The 20,677-nt window shown below is 55.1% G+C and overlaps 1 protein-coding gene across 1 annotated transcript; it reads right to left on the bottom strand.

The window, feature by feature from the left end:
• Positions 1-4,758: 4,758 nt before the first annotated feature.
• WNT6 (Wnt family member 6) lies at positions 4,759-19,172 on the bottom strand. Its single transcript, XM_025404892.1, has 4 exons — positions 18,818-19,172; positions 7,701-7,921; positions 7,142-7,476; positions 4,759-5,584 (listed from the first exon to the last, which is right to left on the bottom strand). Exons 1-4 carry the CDS (start codon positions 18,895-18,897, stop codon positions 5,123-5,125), a joined length of 1,098 nt encoding a protein of 365 aa, XP_025260677.1. The 5' UTR covers positions 18,898-19,172; the 3' UTR covers positions 4,759-5,122.
• Between the last annotated feature and the right edge of the window lie 1,505 nt (positions 19,173-20,677).

Raw genomic sequence — 20,677 nt, 5'->3', positions numbered from 1 at the left:
AAAGAATTAGGAACATGACACAGGGAAGGGATTCTTAATCAGCTTGCAGATGTCCTTATTCTCCATCCTCCACTCACACTAGCATTTCCCACGCTTGATGCAGCACAAGTATCCCCTGGGGTGGGCCATTGTGGGAATGCAGATTCCAGGCCCCATGCAGTTGAATCAGCCTTTCCAGGGAAAGGCCTGGGGGTCTGTCTTTCTAGCTAGCATCCCCAGTGATTCTGGTGGGGACTCCTTTTGGGAAATGCTGCTGACCTGATTGAGGAGCTGATTTAGTTTCCTTTGGCATCTCTCTGATGAGGGGGGTCTCTTTGCTCCCCCACCTCCACTGTCTGTGAAATACAGAGATGCAAAGGAGACAGAGAAGACCTTTTCTTAAAAAAAACAACTCAGGAGGCAAATAGTGATTCCTGAGGCTTGCACTCAGGCGTGGCTCTGCCCTGGTGTCAGGAGGGTCTAGGAGTACCCAAGTCAGAGCACTTCTCAGTGAAGGGAGGGGAGGGTCTGTGTCAGTCCAGAGCCTTGGCAAGTATGTAGGTGAGGCCCAGAGAATGTCTGCAGCTGGGGTTCCAGCCCCATATGACCCACACCATGGCCAAGCCCCTATCGGCACCCCCTAGTCCCCACCCTGGCCCTGCCCTGGGCCCTGGCCCTCAGCCCAGCCCCAGCCCCCGCAGCCACCGCCTAAGACCACAATTACAGGGGCCACTGGGGGGCGGGGGAGCACTGGGGATGAAAGGCAGCTTGGAGAATGGTTCCAGCTGTGGCAGCTCTGGAGAAGGTCACAGGGAGGAAGGGCCGGGGAAGCATAGGGGTGAGAACAGGTGGGACCCTCACAACCCGAGCCTAGCCCAGTCCAGCCCCAGCCCCGTCCTGGTGCCCAGCTGGAGAAGTTTGTCTTGGGGTAGAAGAAAGCCAAGGAGCCACAGACCAATAGGGGGGCTCTTCATCCCGTTGTCCAGGCCTTAGGGGCCACCAACCCTCAGCAAGGTAAGGGGGAATGGCTTGTTGCTCCAGTCTCCCCAAACTCCTAATGTATTTGGTTATTGAAAGAGAAGGGAAATGTTCCCCGAGCCCGTGGTCTCAGGCTGATCCTAGGCCTTCCACTCGGCCTCCTCACCCATCTGCCTGTGTTCTGCCTGTTCCTGATGTGGTCACACGCACATCTGGGGTGCCTCTGTGCACTTCCCCCATCTCCCCAGTTCCACATGTCCCCTGCCACTCAGCCAGCAGGGGACTTTGATGGCTCAGACTGCCTGGGGCTGAGCAGCTGGATGAGCAGGGGTGGGTGGTGGTGGGAGCTCTACTTCCGGCCCCTTCCCAGGCAGCAAGGAGAGAGCACGGATCTATCTCAGGGCTCAAAGAAGATGAGGCTAGAAGTCCCAATGGTACCTCCCGGGTCATCATTCCCAATCTTCATAGAAGGCAGTGCCCAGACACCTTCAGGGCTTGGTCACAGAAGATGGACTAGTAACATACGACCAGCAGTTTAAAGATGGAAGTGCATTCTCCCAATGTGCTAAAAAGCAATCAGGGACCCCTATTAGGTGATAGGAAGTGCTCAGAAAGGTTAACTGATTGACCAAGGTCAAGCTAGCAAACGAGGCGTTTTTCATTGTATCATACTACTTCCTCTGAATTCCTTTTAACCTGCCTAGGGTGGTGCCAGTTCATGCCACTTTCCCAGCTTCCCTCTCTGGCATTGTGGAGGAAGATGTCCAGCATCATCTACCCTATCTCACCCCCTGCAGGACCCAGCAGTGGTAGAGACCGGAAGGCTGGCATCCCAGCCCTAGGTCTGGGCCTGCCCAGACGTCTCAGACAGTCTGGAACCCTAGAAGCTTGACCCAAGCTGTTTGTAGGTCTCCTTGCTTCCTTTCAGTCCTATCCTCTCCTGCCCACCACTCCCTTGAGTTTCCCAGATGTCCTGCAGGTCCTGTCTCTCTGTGTTAATAGAGAAGCTGGGCTCCGCATGCCCCCTGGTGGTCTCTGAGAGAAGTGCAGGAGTTTGGGTTTTGGGGGGTTTTTTTTGTTTGAAGAGCAGAGCTTTGGGGAAGCAGATCTGTGAATATAAACCTTGCCCTCAGGGAGCTTCATTTATCCTCTATGTGGACCATTATGTATTTCCACTGTCTCCTTTGGTAAGTTAACAGAGTTTCCTTTGGTCAAGGAGTTCTAAGTCCAAAATCTCCATGACTTCTCTGAAGCCCAGACATTTGACCCAAGGGAGCCAAGAAGAGGCAGAAGGAAAACCCTGGTGCCTCAACCTTCCCACTGCAGCCTGACACCCCTCCCCACCATGAGCCTTGAGGGTTGAAGCAGGCTAGGTCACCGAGTGAATGCAGGGGCACTGCGGGGGAAGGACAGGGGTCCTGGAAGCCACGGTCTGTTACATCCAGAATAAGCTCCCTTTCCTTCTGTTTTATTTGAAGAACTGTGCTTTGCTCCCGGTGCCCACCCCGCCCCCCTGTGGTTCTAGAGAGGCTGTCAATTGCAGGCATCTCCCTAGACGTCATCTCCCTGGACACCATTATTGGTTCAGGAATAGGCAAATGACCAAGCTGAACAGAAGTCCTTGGGACTTCTGTTGGAGACAACTGGGAAGGTCATTCTTCCTTTTTTTGGATCTAAGACTGCATATAGAGCTGTCATGGAGAAAGTCTGCAGGAGGAGACAATGAGGACAGTATGCCAAGAGAGGCAGAGATAAGCAGAAACAATAGATGCAGAGGTGAGGGAGAGGGAAGGAGATGAGAAAGAAGCCTGTGACACCATGTGAGCCCCTGGGTTCAGTTGTACCTGAATTCAAACTAACCTCTGGACTTCCCCGGTGTAAGAGCCATTCATTAATTCTGTTTGGCCTCAGCTAAAAGTCAGGTACCTTCATTTGCAATCAGGGCCTGCCCAATATCTGCAAAGCATCATATGTCTATCCCCATTCTCACAGTAACTATCATTTATTAAACATATGTTTGACAAATTATGTATCATGAGCTATGCTACAGTCTTTCATATCTCAAAAAAAAAATTATCCCAACAATCCTGCGAGGGTGTGGGACAGATTATGATGGCTGCAAATTCTTTGCCACTCCTCCCATTGAGAGGTGGAATTAATTTTCCCTCCTTTTGAATTTTGCCTGGCTCTGTGACCTGTTTTGACCAATACAGAGTTACAGTGATGCTATGTAACTTCCAAAGCTGGACTTAAGAGACTTACAGCTTCTGCCTTCAAGTTTGGTACACTCTCTTTTAAAAGCCAGTCTTGGCCAGGCGCGGTGGCTCACGTCTGTAATCCCAGCACTTTGAGAGGCTGAGGCAGGCAGATCACAAGGTCAGGAGATCAAGACCATCTTGGCTAACACGGTGAAACCCCATCTCTACTAAAAATACAAAAAGCCAGGTGTGGTGGCGGGCGCCTGTAGTCCCAGCTACTTGGGAGGCTGAGGCAGGAGAATGGCATGAATCCAGGAGGCGGAGCTTGCAGTGAGCCGAGATCCTGCCACTGCACTCCAACCTGGGGGATAGAGTGAGACTCCGTCTCAAAAAAAAAAAAAGTCAGTCTTATGTAAGGAGTCTGACTATCCTAAGGCTAACATGCAGCAAGGAAGCCCAAGTTAGCCACATGGAGAGAATGAGAGCACAAGAGAAGCTCTGTGTCCTAGACATGTGAGTGGGGGCTTCTTGGACTGTCCAGCACAGCACAGTCAATACTGCAGCAGAATGCAGCCATGTGAACCCAAGCCAATGGTTCTGCTGCATAGAGCGGACTTACCGAGCCGAGTTCTGACAAATCATGACCTCAAAAATCCTGAGAAGTAATTACTTTGGGGTTGTTTGTTATGTAGCAATGGATAACTGAAACAGAGCGAAATCCCTTTGTATAAAGAAAATGAGGCTAACTTGGCCTATGTTGTAAAGTTCTAAGCAGCAGCACCAACTGCAAACCCAGAGTGTCTGACCCCAAAGCTCATTTTTTTTTGTCTTCCATACCTTCATGGGGGAATCATTCCCCATTGCAGTATTTGGACTGGAGGAAAGTTGGAGGCTCTGAGTCCTGGAAGTTGGGCTATGCCCTCCCTCTTTCTCTCTGGAGGAAGATGAGAGCTAAAGTTTCAGCTCTGGAGAAGCCAGAACTGCTCTCTGTCTCCTCACTTTCACCATCAGCTTCCCAAGAGGAACCAGAAGGAAGGAAATATTACTGGGTGCCAAGAGAAATGTTGGGACAAACTTGCTTCCTCTCCCTCTAAGTGTGATTAGAAATGCTGTTCTGGGCAGTCTTTTCAATGTGAATGGGGGTGAAGTTAGTTTTGATGGTAACAAAACCTGGTGGAGCTAATAACATGTGTTCATCACATTCTACAGTTTATAAAGTGCTTTAATCCCATGGGCTTAGGTATCCCCAAAAGTTTACCCAGAAATTCCCCAGGAGTCACAGAAACAGACACAATGCCCTAAAAATTAAGACAAGGACGAGTTTGAGAGCTGAGCATACCATCGGAAGCTTCTGATGCCCCTGTCCCTTTAAAGAGGAATTGCTAGTTCTTCTCCGGCTTGCAGATCCAGGCCCTAGATGTGTGACAGGAGTGAACAAGAAGAATACCAAGGGGGGATAGTGAGTTTCCAGGAGAGGCCAACCTGGTCGGGAGATAGGGACCCAGGTGATGGCCCCTAAGGTGCTAGTTCTAGCAAAACTACCTTCTTCTGGAGCCTGGCAGCCTGAAGATGGGTCTCCCCGCAAACTGTGGGTCCAGCCCTAGTGGTTTAAATATCTTTATTGATACTAACCTCACCCACCATCCCATGGCCAGCAGTTCTGGGGAGCCCAGTATCCAGAGGCCTTTAGACTGACTTGTTGGTTTCCTCCTAGAGGCCAAGGGTAGGGAGGGCCTGTGCAGTGTCCTTTAAACGCTCCCGGAGCGCCTTTTCGGGGCCGTCCGGCGCCCTGGGCCTTCGTAGGTGGGTGTTCCTCTCAAGTCCGTTGCCTCACCATTTCCAGAGGCATGGGAGTTGGGCTTTGGCAGGGAGAGGCTGGGCTCAAGCGGCGCCCGGTGCTGGTGCCCTGAGGTCCCGGAGGTGCGAGCCACCGCTGCGCGAAGTCAGTCTAGGTGCCGGGCGGCGGGTCAGAGGCAGAGGCTGAGCTCCTTGCGCACACGGCAGCGGTGGCACTGCACTACGCAGCACCAGTGGAAACGGCACAGGCAGTTCTCTTCGAGCTGCACGCTCTCCTGGCGGTGCCCGCGGCCGCAGCACAGCAGGTCGCAGCCACTGAGGTCCGGGGCGCTGCTATTGCAGGCGCGGCCGCGCGTGCCGGGGGAGCCGGTGCGTCGGTTGGGGGCGCAGAAGTCGGGCGAATCAGCGGCGTAGAGGAGGTCCGCTCGGCCCGGCGGCTTGAGCGTGCGGACCGCGGGCAGTAGGGCCTTGCCGTCGTTAGTGCCCATGACGCGTGAGGCGCCGTGGAAGCGCTCCAGCAGCCGCGCGCCCACCTCGCGAAACGGAGGCAGCTTCTGCCAGCAGGTTCGCAGCGCGCACGAGCCCGACAGCCCGTGGCATTTGCACTCGGTGCGCGTGTGGCTCCGCACGGCCTGCGGGGAGCAGAGGGGCGGACGCATGTGGACAGATGGGGGTGCAGGGAAGGGCCCAGTGGATGGACAGAAAATAAGATTGGGAATGGGAAGTGAAAGGAAGAGGAAAATGCAGACAAAAGAAGGAGACCGCAAGTTCAGGAGGAGGAAATCAAGGAAAGGACAGCTCGGAAGGGAGGAGCAGGAGGAATGGTGAGGATGGAGTAGTATGATGATGACGAAGCAGGGAGACGGGGGACAATATGCAGCGCAGAGATTCCAGGGTCCAAAGCCAGGGGGTGGGGGAGAAAGCAGAATGGACAGCAGGGATGAGATTCTCTCTGGAGGAGGGGGGAGGTGGCAGCTGTGGAGGCCTAGCCAGCCCCCTGCCAACCTGGCCCCCTCATTCCTACCCCTCACAGCCCCAGGCGGGGCTGAACAGAGATGCAGAGCCAGCCGCCTGGGCGTCTGTCTCCGCCATCCCGCCCCAGCCCTCTCGGCAGGTATGTGGGCCTGTCCGGACATTCCTCTTCGGGCCCCCTCCTCTCCCTGCCCGATGCCTCAGGCCCGAACCCTAGAGGACACGGTATGTATGGCGGTGTCCCTGGAGAACCCTAGAACTGAGGCATAGGGTGCAGGAGGGCCGGCTGGGAATGCAGTACTGAGAGTGGAACCCAGGCGGCCTCTCCCCTATTCACTGTTTGAAGCAGGGTCTAAGATTTCCAACCCCGCCAAGGATTGATGGCTCAGAAGACCCAAGAAAATCATTTTTGGAAGCTCAGAATCCAGGGGCTAACCTGACCTTTTGTCCACAGCATGAGTCTACCCTGCCCCCTCCTGGAACCATCACACCCAGACAACCTTCTTGCTCCTGAAGGAGAGCTCCTGGGGCTCTCCTCAATACAGAGGGGAGAGGAGAGGCTGCCATAGCTCTGGGCAGGTGAGACCTGGGCTAGGGTTGCTGGGCAGCCAGTTGGCAAGTGCCCAGAATTGGTCACAGCTGTCCTGGCCTCCACCTGACTCCCTCCAACCTCCACCAGGATTGGTTCCCTGTCCTTCGCTCTTTTCCATTGCCCCTCAGACATGTTCAAACTCTTTCTAGGCCTCTCTCACTCCCCCTGACTTCCCTCTACCCAGTCCCCAGACCTTGCCCTAGCTTCTATCCTGTCTTTCATCCCCACCTTTGTTTTATTCCTCTGCCCCTGCCCAGGCATCCAGACCCCCTACCCACTGCAAGCTTTGCTTCACCTGTCCTGTCTTGAAGCTGTGCCCTCTCTACCTGGGGTCACTAAAGACCCTCAGTCCTATTCCCTGAGTATCCCTTCCCCATTCTTCCCACTGTACCGCCCAGCATCTGGCCTTCTTAGACCCCCAAGTGACTCCTTCTTGAGGTTGGACACCCCTCCTCCCACATGTCCATCCATGCTTGCAGCCCGTCTTTCCGCACATGCCCACTCCCCCACACATTAACGCCCCCTCCACCTACACGCCCTCACTCCTGCCCACACTTTCTCAAGCACGCTCCTGCGCACACACTCACATTTCCGCACACACTCACTCCGTCGTGCCCTTACGCACCAGCCGGCCCGCCTCGTTGTTGTGCAGTTGCACCAACGCGCGGATGTCTCCGCGTCCCCGCTTGTGCCGCGCGTCCATAAAGAGCCTCGACTTCTCGTCCCCGAAGTCCACGTCGTCGCCGCAGCCTCCCCACTCCCAGGCGGAGCTGCCTTCCGGGGAGCCCGCGGGGCCAGGGGGTCCGGGGGTGCCGGGCAGGCCGGAGGGCCGGGGAGGGGCCCGCCCGCGGGGCGCCTGGCAGCCGCACTGCAGCAGCTCGCCCATGGAACAGGCCTGCGTGACGGCGTGGCTGGCGCCCGCCGCGGTGATGGCGAACACGAAGGCCGTCTCTCGAATGTCTGCGAATGCAGAGAGGTGCAATCAGCACGGGTTGGGGCGGTCAGCTGGGGCCTGGGACCTGAAACCTGGGACCAGGGGCCTGGGAGGCAGGGTCCTTGCAGAGTGCCCAGATACATGCGACGGGGAAGTAGGGCTCAGGCAACTTCAGCGAACCAGCTCCCGACTCCTCGGGTCCCCCAGCCTGGAGAAGGCAGCCCCACTTCCGCCCTCTCCCCACACTGACCCTGCTGCAGGATGCGTCCAAAGGCCTTGCTGTGGCTGGAGCAGTTCCAGCGGCGGAAGCGGAACTGGAACTGGCACTCTCGCACCCCGAGCCGGGCGCCCCGGGCTAGCTCTGCCACTACTTCCGGCTCAGCCTGGCACAACTCGGCCTGCCTCCCGGCCAGCCGCCGTGCCTTCCTGCAGATGCTGATAGGGTCCATAACCAAGGGGCTGCCCACAGCCCTGGAAAGCAGATAATAGCAAGTCAGGGGTACAACCCTTATAAGGGCTTGGGGTGGAAGGGAGGGAGACCAGCCCTACTTAGCCCCCAGCCGGGAGCTGAGACATGCCCTCCCACCCTACCCCCAAACTGCACTTGAGATTGTCCTGCCTGGCTCTCCTACTATTCCATGTCTGCGTCCCCTCTTAACTAGAGTCTATTCTGATAATTGCTACAGAGCAAAGATTCAATCTTATCTTCCTGCGCACATCTTTGCAAATAAATCCTTATCGAAATTTGACTGAAGGTGAAAGCAGCTGGCACCAGGTAAACCAAAGTTAAAACTCAAACGTGTAGCCCAAAAGGGTGACAAGGAAAAGAAATCACAGAAGAAAGATCAAGAAGGCTGTCAAGGGAAAGAAAGTATGTGTCATCAAGAGATACCAAAGAAAAGTAAGCAGTATCAAGGAATGATATGGTCCTAGTGGACCACAAGCTGGATATGTGTCAGCTGAACAGCCCGGATGAAAGGCAAGAACAATCCCAGGAAGAGAGAATGCCACAAGATGTCAGAATGGGTAGGGAATGGAGCCTTGCTGAGAAAAGTCACACCCCCTCCGTAGCCCAAGTTTCTCCTGTAAAATGGGTGTGTTGGGCTTTCATCTCTAAGGTGGGACCTCCTACCCTGATATCTTCTGTGTCCCTGAACTGGAGAGCAGGAGGAAGGAGCTGGGGGCCAGGTCTCTGAAGCATTGTTGGAAAGTAGGTGACACTGACCCTTCTCCTGCTCCAGGATCTGTGGCTCTTTTTTTTTTTTTTAATTGAGACAGAGTCTCGCTCTGTCACCCAGGCTGGAGTGCGCTGGCGCGATCTCACCTTGCTGCAACCTGCACTGCCCAGGTTCAAGCAATTCTCATGTCTCAGCCTCCCAAATAGCTGGGACTAGAGGTGTGCACCACCGCGCTTGGCTGATTTTTTTGTACTTTTAGTAGAGACAAGGTTTCACCATGTTGGCCAGGCCAGTCTCAAACTCCTGACTTCAGGTGATCTGCCTGCTTTGCCCTCCCAAAGTGCTGGGATTACAGGCATGAGCCACCACACACAGCCAAGGATCTGTTGCCTTCTCTGAGCAGAATGGCAGTGAACCAAGCCCTACCTATTGGGGTGACATCACTGCTGGGGGGCAGGCAATGTTTGGCTTGGTAGGGGAAGACTCCATGGGAAGTTTCATGCACTTCCAGAAATCCCTCCACTCCTGACATTCATTCTGCCTGAGGAGAGAGCTGACATTTCGTTTCTGTACAGCAGACCCCTGAAGGTTAATTCTGTAGGGATTCACACCTGGGGAACCACTTTCATCAGCTTGCTCCTATTTGAACACTTAGCTGGGATCCCCATCTCAAAGGAATGAGTAGAGCATTTGGGAACAGAGGGTAATTAGAGACCACTCAAAAGTTCTTCAGCAGAGGGCAGAAAAAAAAACTGGGTGGGGGTAGGGGTCCCAGGAGATAGAAAATATAGAGAATGCTGGTAAGTGGTGCCAGAGGTCAAGGTGGCCTACTTTTCAGTGTTGCTTTAGTGCATATCCGCCCCACTGTCCCCATTTGCTCCACAAGTACAGGCTGCCCAGGCATGTTCTGGCTCCACAACAATGAAATGTGATGGTCTTAAATAGAAGCAAGAGGAATTTAGGTCTTAAGGTAGAACTCTCAACACTAAGGACAGAGGTGCTTGAAGAGGTGGTGCAGGAAGATGTGTAGTAAGCTCAGTCCTTTATGGTCTACAACACAAACACGTGTGTGTGCACGTGCATTCTCACGGAGCGCGCACACACTCACACACACACACAAAATCAGGTTGCTGCTGTCATCCTTACCCAAGTAGCTCAGGAACCAGATGTCTCTCAATGGAGAGGCTACAGACCACATCTTCCTTCCTGTGTACTTAAGACCAGCCCAGCACTGGCCCCCACCCTTTCCCAGCCTAGATAAGTAAAGCAATGGAGGGTGGGTCAGGGCACCCCAGTGACCCAGTGACTTTTGAGAGTTGATTGGTCTCTATGGATCCATCAATCTATCTGTCCCTCCGCTGCCCATATATCCTACCTCATTATAAGAAGGATTGGAGGCAGCTTCCAACATGGCTGTGCAGGGTCAGGAGATAAGACTATGAGCTTTTTGAGCATTAGGACTGCCTTATTTTCCTTTGCATCTCCTGGAAGACTTAGGTACTTAGTTTATATCCTCCCCCAACCCCAATTTGTATTACAAATGAAATTGTATAGTATGAATTCTGTGCTATATGTGAATAATACCTGTAGTATATTATACAACAAACATCATTTAATATGTGGTTTTGAATGAATAAACAAGCCATCTAAGAGAAAGTTCTCACTTGAGCCCAGGCCCCTGTCCACATCTTATTTCATGACTCCTAGTTCATTTCCTCAAACATGCTCTTTTCCCCCACTGAGAGTCAGAGGCAGGGAATGAGTCCTCTCTGCAGTCATCCAGCTCCTTATGTCTGGGGCTCCACCTGTGAGTCGGGGACTCTGCAAGCTCATCTTCCCCACCCCCGCTGCCCCTACTTCTAAGTTCCCCAGCCCCTCCTCCTCAACCCTGCCCTCTGCTAACTCCCTACTTTCCCAGGGTAGACTGGCTTTATCTTCCCAAGGTTACTCTACCCCATCCTTCTCCTCTCCCTCCTCCTCCCTTAAGAAGGCAGGAGGGAGTGGAGATGAGCAAGACAGAAAGACAAAAACCTCTTGACCTTCTCTGTTTCGCAGGGACTAGAGACAGGGAGAATCATGAGGAGTATGGAGGCCAGGGACTTTCAGGAGGTGGGGCTGGGGCTGGGGGGCTGCCCCAGAGCCAGTTCCTGGTCTGGGTCTGGCTCCCCAGGCTGGCTGGCTGCCTGGGAACTAGACTTGTTTACAAGCTGGTCAGGGGGAGGGATGGGCAGTAGTAGCAGCTAGAATCCCAAGGGACCAGTTTGTTCCCTGCCCTCCTGTCCTTGCTCCCATCCTAAATACATAGGAAATGAAACTCCAGAAGGGGCGTGGCAGGGGGCATTGGGCAAAACACCAAGCTTTGCTTCCGATCTCTGGTTTCTGTCAACTCTGTGTGGGCTGAGCCACTCTGAGCAAGTCAGTTCCTTTTGTGGGCTTCAGAAAAACTGAGGAGTTAGCATGAGAGACTCACATACCCCCTATAACTTTGGCTTTTGACACCACATCAAGTAATATCTCCCCCATCCCCACTCACCTTTCACCTTCCTTCCTTTATGCTTCCTTAGACAGTGAACTCTGCTTTTCAGGCCTTTGGGTCAGCATTGGCCTGGGATCAGCCCAGAGAAGATGTGCTCCTTTGGGAGAATTTGCCTGTTTTGGGGGCTGACGCACAGTGGTGGTCATACACAATATATAGGATCTGGGATCCTCATCAAACAGCCATTCCTGGGCATAGAAAAAAATGAGGCTACCCCTGAAAGAAATAAGTTGTGGACAAGAAGGGGCAAGCCTATGGATGGTCATTCTAACCGGCTTGGCCTGCACCAAGGTCTCTCTACTAAGGACCATGGTTGGTAGGATCAATTGCCCAGGGATGTGGTATCAGGGGCCAGCCAGTCCCTGTTGGCAACATCTGTAGACCTAAGCCCTGGAGGTCCTAGATTTCTGGCCTAACCTACCTTTCCATCGCTTGAGTCAGAGGGACAAGAACAATGTCAGAGATCCCCCAGTTCAGCCCCACCCATCTCACCCTCGTTATGCAGATGAGCAAGACAGGAGACAACTGACTCTGGCCACTGGTGGGGGGATCCCTATTGCAAGACACAGTAGATGAATATTTCAAACACAAACAGTGCTGTAGGGAAATGGGCACGTTAGATATCAGAAGACTTCCGGTGGCCTCCCACAGCATCCTCCACACTCCTAGCAGGGTTGATTAACTCCAAATATATTCCAGATAACATCGCTAAACTTCTGGACTCAGACCCACCCTAAGTCATCAAAATCTTAGCATCTCTCCAAACTCACCTCAGATCCCACTTGCCCTAAGGAGCCTCCCTGGGCCCCAATCCCCACCGACCTTCCTCCATGCATCTCCCAAGGTGTCACTCATTTGTGGGGGGGAGGGGAGTGTTTGTTATCCTGCCAGTGGTATAATTAATTTTTCATGTTTGCTTGTCTTATCTTTCCAACTAGGTAGAAAACTCATCAAAAGACAATAAGCTCATGCGTGGGCATTCATGGAGTACACTCAGGGTTTTTTGGGATCCACCAGACTTGAGTTTGGATCCGGGCTCTGCCATTTGCTTGTTCTATGATGTTGAGTGAGTCCCTAGCATGTGAAGTTGGCACTTAGTCTTCATTAGATGGATGATGAGACTTAACCTCCTGAGCCTCAGTTTCTTCAACTGTCAAATGAAAATAGTAATATCCACCTCCCTCCCAGATTACAGATGCAGAGAACCTGTCCAGAGAGTGGGCTTCCTCCAACTACTGGTGTTTGTCTTCCCACTCACACCCTTATTCATCTTTTGAGCCTGCCCAGTTTAGGGCAAACCGTAGGGTGCAGGCAGCATTGTGGATTTCCAAGAACAACCTTTTCTCCAACTCTTTGCTATTTCTTCTCAGCTTGGATCCCTGCGTCTCCTCCTCCTCCATCCAGCCCTGCTCCTGGACCAAATGTACCCTCTAGGACCCTCCTCTTCCCCAGCAGGCCCTCCTGGGTGGATCACTGAGGCCAAAGGGATCACAGCCCACTGGTTGCCCAATGCCCTCTGAAGGATCTCCAAGTCAGCCTCCCTCTATTTCCCCGCCCCTGCTCCTAAGGTCCCCACACTGACCCCCACCTCCCACAAGCCAGCAGAGGGAGCCCTGAGCCCTGGGGCTGTGGGTGGGGGTGGGGGAGGTGGGTGGTGGAGAAGGGGCAGAAAAATGTTGCCTGACGGCTGCTGAGGCGGCTGGGCCCGGGCCTGTGCCCGCCCGCCTGTCCTGTCCTGCTCTGTCTAACTCGGTAATTACTGCTCCCCCTCCCCCAGCCCCTACCCCCACCCAAACCACCACATCAAAGCCAGTGATGCCCAGCTCCATTAACCCCTGCCTCCCCACTGCCCCCCAGCTACCCCATTCCCCCCTCACCACTCCTAACTCAACTTGGTTCCCTCTGCCCTTCCTCACCCATCTGTCTTCATCACTCTTGGGAGAAGTGGAGGCATTCCCTTCTCTGACAGACTTCGCTGTGCAATGGGCTTCCTATTGGTCAGGGCTGAAGCAGGTGAAGGTGCCTCTGGAGACTGTCCTGGGCCCTCTACTCGCCCTATCTGAGGGTGGGACGGGGGAGCAGGAGAGGCCTGTGAAAGATCCTGTGCCCCTTTCCTGATCTCCCACCCCCTTACAAGAATGAGATACTGAGCCAGAGGTGGACTCAGTCCAGCTCTGAGCTGCCTGGATTCTGGGTGGCCAGGGGCAAGTCATCTTTTCACTGCCTGTCCGTGACCTTGCCGCCCTCACATGTAAGTGAAAATATTGGACCTGATTGTCTCTAAGTGCTTTCTAGATCTACTTTCTAGATTAAACAGAGGTCTCGGAGCTGGAGGAACCAGCCAGAGAGGCCAAGGTGGAAGCCTCCCAGAGGCCTTTCTCTCCCTCAGCTCCTCCTCTGGCAGTTCTGGAGAAGCACCCGAGGGAGTGCCTGGCCTAGGCAGGAAGGAGGGTGCAGGCTGGGGGTGCTGTCACTGACCCACAAAGGACAGGCGTCTATGTTCCGAGTGCCTTCAGCCACCCTTCCGCCAGCCTGACAACCCTGCCCTTGCCTCATCCCCTCCACAGTGGCATTTCTCCATCATAGTGCACATTCTGGAACCCCGCCTCGCTGGGCCTGGTGAGCAAATCTCCTGCTAACCTCTCCCCACCAACTCCTGGCTTCTGATGAGAACAGGGCAGGAGGGGGCTGCACCCCCCAGGAAACGTCTCAGTGCCAGAACTCTGGTGGGCTCAGGGCATGCTCTGGCCTGGATTGGGCCAGCCTCCTTCTGCCCCTGCCCTTTTCTGCTCACAGCCCCATTGTCTCCCTTCAGGGGAAGCTGCCAAGGCGGGAGGCCTGGAGGGGGGAATGGATGGCCAACCCACCCGCTTCTGCACCCCACCCTGGAGCTCAGCAGGGGCCAGCAACAGGACTGCCCGCAATGGGTCAGGGCCCCAGATAAAGACAGGATGGGAAAGGGTGGTCAGGCCCAGCCTGGGTTGGGGGTGGCAGCTAGAAAACCTGACTGCCACAAAGAAGCTGGGGTCCTTTCCCTGCCTCCCTGTGGGGCCAGATGAGGCTGTCCTAGGCCTCTGGCTCCCATTTCCTTTTCCAGGAGGGGGGTGGATGAAAGACAAGATGGGATGGGGGAAGGGAGTGACACTGGGTGGTGTTTTCCCTAGTGGAACAAGGGGAGGGTTAGTTTCTTTCATAGAAAATATAAAACAGGACTGGGCACAGTGGTTTATGCCTGTTATCCCAGCACTTTGGGAGGCTGAGGCAGGCAGATGACTTTAGGTGAGGAGTTCAAGATCAACCTGGCCAACATGGTGAAACCCCGTCTCTACTAAAAATACTAAAAAAATTAGCTGGCGTGGTGTCAGGCACCTGTAATCCCAGCTACTCGGGAGGCTGAGGCAGGAGAATCACTTGAACCTGGGAGACAGAGGTTGCAGTGAGCTGAGATCGCACCACTGCACTCCAGCCTGGGTGAGAGAGTGAGACACTGTCTCAAAAAGAAAGAAAAGAAAAGAAAGGAAAGGAAAAGAAAAAGAAGAGAAGAGAAAAGAAAAGAAAAAACAGAAAGAGGAAGAGGGAAGAGAGCGATTGATTTGACCATTCTATGAGAGTGAGCTATTTTCTACATTCATTGATTGGAGGTATAAATAACGATGGGTCAGATGTTGTAAAGAACTTCCTGGGGGTGGGCAAGGCTGGAGCAGGGAGCAGAGCGGAAGCGGGGAACTGGTGACTGGGAAGCTCTCCTTCTCTGCCTCACTCCCAAGACAGGGTTTGACAGAGCCACAGCATAGGCTGGATAACCTGGATGCAATGAGGCTGGACAAGATGACCTCCAGAGAGCCTGGCCAATGTCCTGGAATCTGGGATTCTGTAATTCACAAAGATATGATTACAGATGAGAGAAAGACAGAGAGGCTGGAAGCAGAGTTTATTTTTATTGATTGATTGATTGAGACAGAGTTTTGCTCTGTCACCCAGGCTGGAGTGCAGTGGCATGGATCTCGGCTCACTGCAACCTCAGCCCCCCAGGTTCAAATGATTCTTCTGCCTCAGCCTCCCGAGTAGCTGGGATTATAGGTACCCACCACCACTCCTGGCTAATTTTTGTATCTTTAGTAGAAATGGGGTTTCACCATGTTGGCCAGGCTGATCTTGAACTCCTGACCTCAAGTGATCTGCCCGCCTCAGCCTCCCAAAGTGGTGGGATTTCAGGACTGAGCCTCTGTGCCTGGCCTGGAGGCAGAGTTTAGAAAGCATGCATCACATTGGAGTAAGGAGGAGGAGTGAAAAAGGTGGGAGAGAAACTTCTCAGGAACCTGGAGTCAGGTCTCCAAGCCAATTCCAAGGGCATGGGCCACACCCCTGCAGGACTCCCCTTTCCTGACCAAGACAGTCGAGTCACTCAAAGGTCCTGGGGTCCTCTCTGCTTCCAGCCTGGCTGCTGCTAGAATATCAGAGTGGGATGTGAGAGGCCGCTGCAGCTGCTTTCCTGGCCAGCACTGGAGCTCTGACCTGGCCAGGATTCTCTGACAAGTAGGGAGAAGAAGGCCAGTGAAAGCAGGTCCTGGGCATCGGGGAACAGCCTGGAAGTCCCTACTGGGAAAGATGCCAGCTGAAGTGAGACTGGGGGGCTGGGGGAGTGGAAGAGCCTCAGGCCAGTGGGAATTATTGGTCCAACCCATCAACCCACACTTGACCTTGGAGGGCACTGGAGGGGTGGGGAGGGATCAGGAGTGTAAGCAGAGTCAAAGATCCAGGGGAAGGGGGTCTGGGCTCAGACCAAAGAGATGAAGTGTCAGAAATAGACAGGTGACCAGGCGCAATGGCTCACGCCTGTAAGCCCAGCACTTTGGGAGACCAAGGTGAGCAGATTGCTTGAGGACAGGAGTTTGAGACCAGCCTGACCAACATGGTGAAACCTTGTCTCTGCTAAAAATACAAAATTTCGCCAGGCGTGGTGGTGGGCACCTCTAATCCCAGCTACTCAGGAGGCTGAGGCAGGAGAATCATTTGAGCCGGGAGGTAGAGGCTGTAGTGAGCCAATATTGTGCCACTGCACTCCAGCCTGGGTGACACAACGAGACTCCATCTCAAAAAATAAAAAATAAAAGAGGCTGGGCGTGGTGGCTCATGGCTGTAATCCCAGCACTTTGGGAGGCCGAGGTGGGCAGATCACTTGAGGTCAGGAGTTTGAGACCAGCCTGGCCAACGTGGTGAAACCTTGTCTCTACTAAAAATACAAAAACTAGCCAGGCGTGGTGGTGGGCGCCTGTAGTCCTAGCTACTTGGGAAGCTGAAGCAGAAGAATCACTAGAACCCGGGAGACAGGTTGCCATGAGCCAAGATCGCACCACTGCACTCCAGCCTGGGCGACAGAACGAGACTCTGTCTCTAAGTAAGTAAGTAAATAAATAAATAAATAAATAAATACAAATAGAAATAAAGAAAGAAAAACAAAATAAATAGAGGAGAGTGAAGGGGCCAAGGCAGGCAGGAGAGGCTCATTCCCTCTGAGGCACATCTGAGCAAGGCAGTTGGACACCTTATCACCGGGGCCCCTCACTCCTCACCCGGCACACCCTGCAGCTGTGGCCATGAAGGCCTCTGTGTTCTCCCACACCTGCCCGTGTCACCTCCTCCCCCACTCCCTTCTTCCTAGCTTCAGGGTCAGTCTCTCAGGGACCAGGCCGCTCTCCTTTGGCTTGGCTGCCACCCAGGAGTCCCTCCTGAACAACGGAACCCCCACAGATATAGAGCCCAGAAAGGTGAATCAGCCTGTCCAACGACACTCCACAAACCCGTCTCCAGCACCAACACTCTCCTAGGCCTCAGGGCTCTTAAAGACAAGGTATCTGCCTTCCAGGAGCAGGGAAGAGAGACCTAAAGGACTGTTGTCAGCCAAATGCAGTAACTAGCATAGTTGCCCAATGTATGTGATACAGTGGGAGCACAGAGAAGCCAATGGAAGGAGGACAAGGGGGCAGCTTCAGGGTGGAAGTGGTATTTTAACTGTAAGGATAAGAATGATTTAGACAGACGGGGAGGGAGGGGAAGAAAGACAATGGCCATCAGGGAGGGACCCCATCCCCATACCTTGAAAAAGGGCAAAGTTAGGAAATGCGTTTATGGGGAAAAGAGATTCCTTTACAACATTTTCCTTGAAACTCTGGATTTTAAATTTAAATGAATCCCCTTTTTCAATCCTGGGGACCCTGGCCAGGAGAAGCTGGGTTGTGAGGAGGGCACCGCACATACTAAGTACCTCCTAAGGTCCTGTTATTCTACACGTCCTCCTACCTAACCTTCCCAGCAAGCCTGCCAGGTAGGGAGACTGTTATCCTATTTCCAGTCAAGACTGAGAGGTAGGGAAAGGAAGTGACTAGCCCAAGATCACAAACATAATGTTTAGATCTTAGATCTATCTGCTTCGAAGCTGCCACTGCATTATACTAAGCCGGATCAAAGGGCATGTGTTCCCTAGTTGGGACCTGGGTCGTCCTCGGTTTGCCCCTTCCGTGACACTCGCGTGGGACGGCTCTCCGCATCACGGAGGATTGCGGCCCGCCGCTCCCTGTGTGGGCATCCCACTCCCTATCTCTCCAGAGCACCGGGATCTGCCTCTCTTCCAAATCTGGGGGGCGAGGGAGGAGCGGAGGGTCGACAACCAGCCAATCACGTGGCAATATGCAAATAGGCACGACCCTGCCTTCTTAAGATTGGCTAACCCGTCAGCGTTGTAGTCCAAGTCCCTCCTCTCTAAACACTGAGCTATTCCGGGCGAGGGTTTGCGGCTCTGGAGACCAAGGGGAAAAAAAGTCCTCTGGATCTGGATCTCTGAGCCGTCCCGGCCGGGCACCCTCCTTCCCCGCTTCGGCCCCACCCCCAGGGCTCGAAGCTCCCGCAACCTTCACTGCCTAGGTGTCCCTTCTAGCTAGGGCCAAGCCTGGGAAGACGCCCCCGTCCCTTGGCTGACCAGGCCCCTTGCCCTTCCCGCAGGACCCTCCCGGTCCCTTATCTCTGAGGCTGCACATTTTTTTTTCAGTCATGACCCCCACGTCTGGAAGGGCTGGGCGCCTGGGTCCCATTCCTTCCTCTCCTCCTTTTCCTTGCTCGGGTAGGACGAGGTAGAGAAAACCAGGGTCCTGACTCACTTTCCCCTTTATATTCCCTCTCTCGCCACTATGGTCCACTCCACAGGAGCCCGGAGAGAAGCTGGTGTGTTGGTAGGCAAAGCAGGGCGGGGAAGGGGCAGCTGTGTGGTCCTCTCTGCCTTGTGGCTTCCCACCTTGTTCCTGTCTTCTCCAAATCCAGCCCCCTACCCTGAATCCAGGGCCCTCCTCACACATTCTTTTCCTCGGGTATGTGTCTTTCCGAAAGCTCTTTCCTACCCACCCGCCTGTTCCTTGGTGAGCTGGGTGAGCGCATAACTTGGCGAGGGCGGGGGGAGAACCCGGGAGGAGGAAACACAATAGAATGTGCCCAGGGGTTAGGAACCTCGAAGTGGCGTTCAGAAAGGCCCCCGGTGGAGGCCAGAAAGCTGGGCTCTGAAAGCAGGTAGAGCCCGGAGGCTGCGGAACACCCCAATCGGTCCTGGGTCCCGGAGTCCCCACCCTCCAGCGTCCAGAGCCGCTCCAGGACAGCCGGACTCACCACCACAGTCCGCCGACGTGCGCTGGGCACAGGAGCAGCAGCAGCAACAGCCCGAGGCGGGAGGGCGCGGGCGGCAGCATCGTGACCGCCCTACGGCCGCCGGGGTGGGCAGGGGGCGAGGCTGCGGAGCGAACCGCTGCGCGCGAGGGCCCGGGCTTCAGGGCGAGCGCGGCGAGCTCAACCGCGGCGGCCGGGAGGCGAGGGCTCCGGCGGCGGCGGGGGGGCCCATCCCGGGCTAGGAGGGCGCGGCGGAGGCGGAGAGCTTACGGGGCAGCCAGCGCCTGTGTCTCCTGCGGAGCTCGCTCGGGAGAAGAAATCAGAGCCGGGGGCGGGGGTGGGAGGGGAGCGGGGCCGAGGCGGGGGCGGGGGGCAGGGGGCCGAAGGGGGGTGGCAGTTGCGACAGTCAGGCGGCGGGACTCTGGGGAGCGAGCCGTGCGCCCCGGGGCGGCGGGCGCGGAGCGCGGTGGAGGGCGGGAGCGGGGTGCCGGGGCGGGGCCCAGCGCGCTTCTGGCTGTGGGACCCGCCCGCCTCGCCCCCTCGCCTCGCCTCTCCCGGACTTCGAGTCCCCCGCCGCTCGCGGCCGCCAGGAGTCGGGGGCAAGGAAGAGCGGGGAAGAAGAGTAGAGAGGGGTGAAGGGGGGAGAAAGAGGAGCTGAGGAATGGGGGACGGGCTGGAAGGGAGACGTTTGACAGGTTTGTTGACTGTAAAGAGAGAAAACTTCCCAGGAATGAGGGAGTTTGGGGCGGGGGGCGGTGCAGAGGGAGATGCTGGCGCGGAGGCAAGAGAGGAAGTTGGCCTGGGGCGCGGGGTGCTTCGGCGAGGGTTGTCAAACTGGACCGCCCGAAAGGCGGATGCTGGAGGGGTCATCTCTTTCCGTGTCCCTCTTCGGTGCTGCACGCCCCTTCCTCAGCCTCTCCTTGAAGAAGGGAGGAAGCCATGGGCCTCCGCTCTCGCTCCCCAGCCATTCCACCTCTCAAGCCCGCGTTCCGGGGCGGGGAGGTGGGGGAAATGAGACGGCAAGAGGAGCCGCTCCAGGGCGTGCGCGCAAGCGCTGGCACGTGTAAGCGAGCGGGAGAACGCAGGTCGCAGACTTTCAAGAGATCGAGGGGTCAGAATTCGCTGCAGCCCGGCCTCCCGTGTCCACGGGTCTTTGCTTCAAGTTCCTCCCCCAACCTGGCCCGGGTAGAAGGGGTGGGAGAGCCAGCTGCAGGTGAGATGGCGTTTATCTGATTTTCTAATGCCACAAAAATGTCTTTGATGCCCCAGCCCCCTCCCCACGGGGGGGGAGGAGATCAAAGGCTCCGTGGGGAGGAGGGACAGCTCCATTCATCACGCCATTCAGCTGGCAGTGGGCAGCAGCCCCTGTCCCTCCAGCCCCTGACGTGCCCCAGGGTGCTGAGGGACAGGTGGTGTGGGACATTCTCCCTGCCACTACCATTAAGAGCAACCATCAACCTTTAAGGCTGTCCTGGAGTGGGGAGAACAGATCGAGTCCCTATGGCAGAAACGTCAGGTGCCCAGAAGAAAACTCCTGGTTGTTGGGAGAGAGGGGGACCTGATCGTGGGGACTGAGGTCACTTCCAAGAGAGACAAACAACCTTGGTGACCAGAAAGAGAAGACAAGATCCTGAGTCGCCCAGAGAGGGGGGACAAGTAGATCAAGATGAGGCCAAGGGGCTAAGGGAGGTGACCCCAGGGGAGGAGGCAGATGGGGGAAGGAATGAGCAGACAGAGATGAGAGAACTGGAAAAGTGTTGGCCTTGCCTGCGAGCAAGCTCCGTATCAGGGCTCTGGTGTCCAGTCTGCATCAGCTCAACCCCTTGTACTGGATACAGAGAGTTCTGATGAAGGGACTAGGAC

The sequence above is a fragment of the Theropithecus gelada genome, chromosome 12 (genome assembly GCF_003255815.1).
Source record: "Theropithecus gelada isolate Dixy chromosome 12, Tgel_1.0, whole genome shotgun sequence".
Lineage (NCBI taxonomy): Eukaryota > Metazoa > Chordata > Mammalia > Primates > Cercopithecidae > Theropithecus > Theropithecus gelada.
The sequence above is the reverse complement of the archived record's forward strand: the minus strand, read 5'-3'. Positions and strand labels throughout refer to the sequence as shown.

Bases quoted from the DNA above. Each gene is read 5' to 3' on its own strand.
- WNT6 (XM_025404892.1), bottom strand. From the start codon at position 18,897: ATGCTGCCGCCCGCGCCCTCCCGCCTCGGGCTGTTGCTGCTGCTGCTC. The intron at 7,922-18,817 runs GTGAGTCCGGCT...TCTGCTTTCCAG, and splicing joins CACGTCGGCGGACTGTGGTG to GGCTGTGGGCAGCCCCTTGG. The intron at 7,477-7,700 runs GTCAGTGTGGGG...CTGCATTCGCAG, and splicing joins TGGACGCATCCTGCAGCAGG to ACATTCGAGAGACGGCCTTC.